The sequence below is a fragment of the Phytophthora parasitica genome (assembly GCF_000247585.1).
Source record: "Phytophthora parasitica INRA-310 unplaced genomic scaffold supercont2.30, whole genome shotgun sequence".
In the NCBI taxonomy this organism is placed as follows: Eukaryota; Oomycota; class Peronosporomycetes; order Peronosporales; family Peronosporaceae; genus Phytophthora; species Phytophthora nicotianae.
In genome coordinates this window covers 573,318-576,709 of record NW_008649016.1, presented here as the reverse complement: position 1 = coordinate 576,709, position 3,392 = coordinate 573,318, and the positions used below count along the sequence as shown (strand labels likewise).

At 49.3% G+C, this 3,392-nt stretch overlaps 2 protein-coding genes across 2 annotated transcripts in view; both read left to right on the top strand.

The window, feature by feature from the left end:
- PPTG_23121 (hypothetical protein) lies at window positions 1-394 on the top strand (the record flags this gene model as incomplete). The annotated part of the gene is made up of 1 exon (XM_008908563.1): window positions 1-394. A coding segment is annotated over one exon (367 nt), but the record flags the coding sequence as incomplete, so codon positions are not given.
- PPTG_23120 (hypothetical protein) overlaps window positions 390-3,392 on the top strand; it is a gene marked incomplete at its 3' end in the record, with an annotated part of 3,114 nt that continues 111 nt past the window's right edge. Inside the window, exons 1-2 of the mRNA XM_008908562.1 lie at window positions 390-2,725; window positions 2,806-3,392. Of these exons, the coding sequence (XP_008906810.1) occupies window positions 415-2,725; window positions 2,806-3,392 (2,898 nt within the window). The 5' untranslated portion in view covers window positions 390-414. The remainder of the gene's footprint in view (window positions 2,726-2,805) is intronic.

The following is a 3,392-nucleotide window of genomic DNA, read 5'->3' as shown; positions in this document are numbered from 1 at the left end:
CATGACCTTATTACAAATCAACGGGCGATTCCCATTCGCTCCAGAGAAACTACGTGGCGTGCTGAAAAAGCATGGGATCAAAGTTAAGACGGCGACTCAAGAGGCCGATGATGAGTTGGGCAACTTGGGGAGAAATGGGAAAGCCTTTGCGGTGTTAGCGGAAGAATCCGACTTTTTAGCTATGAGCGGCGTGAGGTACATTCCGTTTAGGGAACTGAGTTTCTATCAATACAGTCAGAACCTCGAGCAGATGAGGATTCGAGTTAGAGTTTTCTCGTCCGAAATGGTGGCGGCATCGCTCGGCCTTGCGGTGGACCAGTTGGTGGACTTGGCATTACTATGTGGCAATGACTTTACGCCCCTATAGGACAATGAATTCCACATGGCCACAATGCTAAACTTCCCAATGTATGGATGTGTAGATCGCTGTATCCTTTGTGTGCGGCGAGGTGGGTTACCGAGCACATACCCGTGCTGCAGAATCCCATCTTGAGCCAGATCGAGGCCCAGAAGAAAGAATTTTTGCGCGCGCTCTTTGAAATCTACCGATTTTACGGACACGCTGCTGCATTTCTAAACAAATTTCCCATGAGAATCGAGCCAAATCTACCGCCGAACAAATTGGAGCTGTACAAAAAGATGATCGACAGCTATAGCTTCCCTCTCATGGCGATCGATATCCTGGAAACAAAAGGCCATAAACTTAACCAAAGGTTTGATGCGTTGGCGTCGGTGTCTGGTCTAAAAGACAAGTCGTTGGATGAATTGCAAGCTCCAGTACGGCATCTGTCGTATTTAGTGCTAGACACACCAGTAGTCAAGGAAGAAACAGTCCGTGGTTGTGTAGAGGTTCACGTTGTGCCGTTGGAATCCCTGGATCCGCTCATATCGGTCCCTATCCAAAGCCGCAGTGGCAAAGCAGTGGGGCGGACGTTCCGGTCTTTGATGTTTGTTTTTCTGTATGGAGACTCTAGTGGAAGAACTCGCAGGGTGGCACGGTTAGCTGGTGCGTATGGAAGGGAAGACAAACAGATTGCGGTACAGAACATTGTGTACGCTCTGCTTGTCTTATGGAAGCAGGACCGCACACATCTGAAGAATAGAAGCTTACCCGATGATAAGTTGCTGGAGCTGCTATTGCTGACATCTTTAATTTCGTTTACTGTGGACTCTTCCGACCAAAAATCAACAGACCTGGAGCTTACGGTATTCGACGAACGACTATTGAGCATGGAAATTTACGCTGCCGTGGGTGGCTATCTGGAGACACTAAAGCAGCTTCACCACTTGCGTCTTCTCCTGGGAAGCAAACTGCCACCAAACTCGGGTTGCTCGACGTATTTCTCGGGCGAAGTGTTTCTTAAGGTGTGCCATACCTTGATGCAGAGTACTAGGAGCTCATCCACGGCGGGAAAGTCGACGAAGAGCGCGTCGGGATTGTCTTGCAGAGCAGTGGAGTCCGTCATTTCCAAGTTTGCTGAAATCTCTGACAGAAAACGGTTTTGGTCTCACTATACGAATATTCGTGGTGCAATGCAACGCATGAAAGAATTGGTCGCACTTCCAAGTGGTGTGGCACGTGCTAACGTGGCTAGCAAGAGTGCAGCGACTGCAGCCCTAGAGAACACCATGCGAAGCAATGGATACATCAGCGTGGATGGGTTCGATCTTCGACCACCTGATGCCACACCACCATTGCCGCTTTCCTCGCCATCGCATCTTCAAACATCGGTCAACGCTCGTTCGGTGAGGGGGTTAATGACATCGAAACCTACAGAGCGTACTAGCACTGACGATGCCGTAGAGCCTGAGCCAGAGCCCTCGACGTCAGTAAGTCTGAAGGGGATGATGCAGACATTGCCAGTGTTTGACCATCGCGAGGAGATTTTGAAGAACGTGGCGATAAATCAACTGACAATCATCCAGGGCGAGACTGGCTGCGGTAAAAGTACGTCTGTCCCTCAATTCTTTTACAACGCGTGGGCTCGCGCCAAAGCTTCATTCGAACGTCCTGTCAACATTTACGTGACACAACCAAGACGGATTGCTGCAATTGAACTGACCAACACTGTGGCAAGGATGCGAGAAGGAAATGGGTTTGACGAGGTTGGTCAAGTTGGACAAGTCGTTGGCTATCGGATTGGCCAGAAGCACGTGACTTCCAGCAAGACGAAGATTACTTATGTTACCACAGGATACATGGTGGAGCGAATTATTCACGACCCCGAGGCGCTGACGAAGATTACGCATCTGGTGCTGGACGAAGTGCACGAGCGCAGTATGGATGTGGACTTGCTGCTTCTATTGCTAAAGCTTAAATTCAAAAACCACCCTCAGGTTCGTGTCGTGATCATGTCGGCAACCATGGATGCAAAGCTTCTTATCCATTACCTAGCAAATGCACTGGCGGCACGGTTGGTCAACAGGAAACCTCTTTGTGTCGGTTCCAAGCTGTACCCGGTGGAAGACATCTACCTCGACAAGTTATCGGATCACTTCCCCGGTCTGTCGCAACGAGGTCAGCAGGACTTGGTGCTCATGAAAGATCAGTTTAAAAGACTTTCAAAGCCTCAACACATGACCAACAGCAAACTGGCGAGGAAATCGATCATGAATATTCACGACAACCAGTTAAAGCTCATTAAGGAAATGGTGCGGTGTTTGATTCGGGAGCAGACTCAGCAAATTGAGTCGCAATCGCAGTGCATTCTCATCTTCCTCCCTGGTATTGAAGTATCAACAAACTGTTCGAGTCGATAAGTTTTCTCGACAAGAGAGCACGCGGTCAGAATGTCCAAATTAAAGTGCTGCACTCCGAAATTGAGCTGGGAGACCAGCGAGAAGCATTCAAGTTGCTTGGTGTTAAGTCAACCAAAATCGTCTTGTCCACGAACATTGCCGAGAGTAGTGTAACCATCCCGGATGTCACGCATGTGATTAACTGCGCAGTTGAGAAGCAGATCGAGCTGTCCAGCGTTAAAAAATTACATGCAGAAGTTTTGAAGGCTAATTGGTGCTCGAAAGACTCGTCTATCCAGCGTTCTGGACGTGCTGGACGAGTGATGCCTGGCAAGGCATTTCACTTGTTTACGAAGGCATTCCATGGCTCGTGTATGGCTCAGTACACCACCCCAGAATTGTTACGCAAGCCGCTGGACCGCGTCATCCTGCAGTTCACCGGACGTCTGAGCGAGTTTAAAGTGCCGAGTTCTCTTCTACGCGGAGCTTTGGATGCTCCAGACCTCTCGCATATCGACAATGCCTACAGGTTGTTGGCTTCTTTTGATGCGATTGACTCGGAAGATGAGAAGGACTCTCGTTTGACAAGGTTCGGGTCTTTCGTCTGCCACTTACCACTCAGTCTTCAGCTGTGTCGACTGCTAATGACTGGG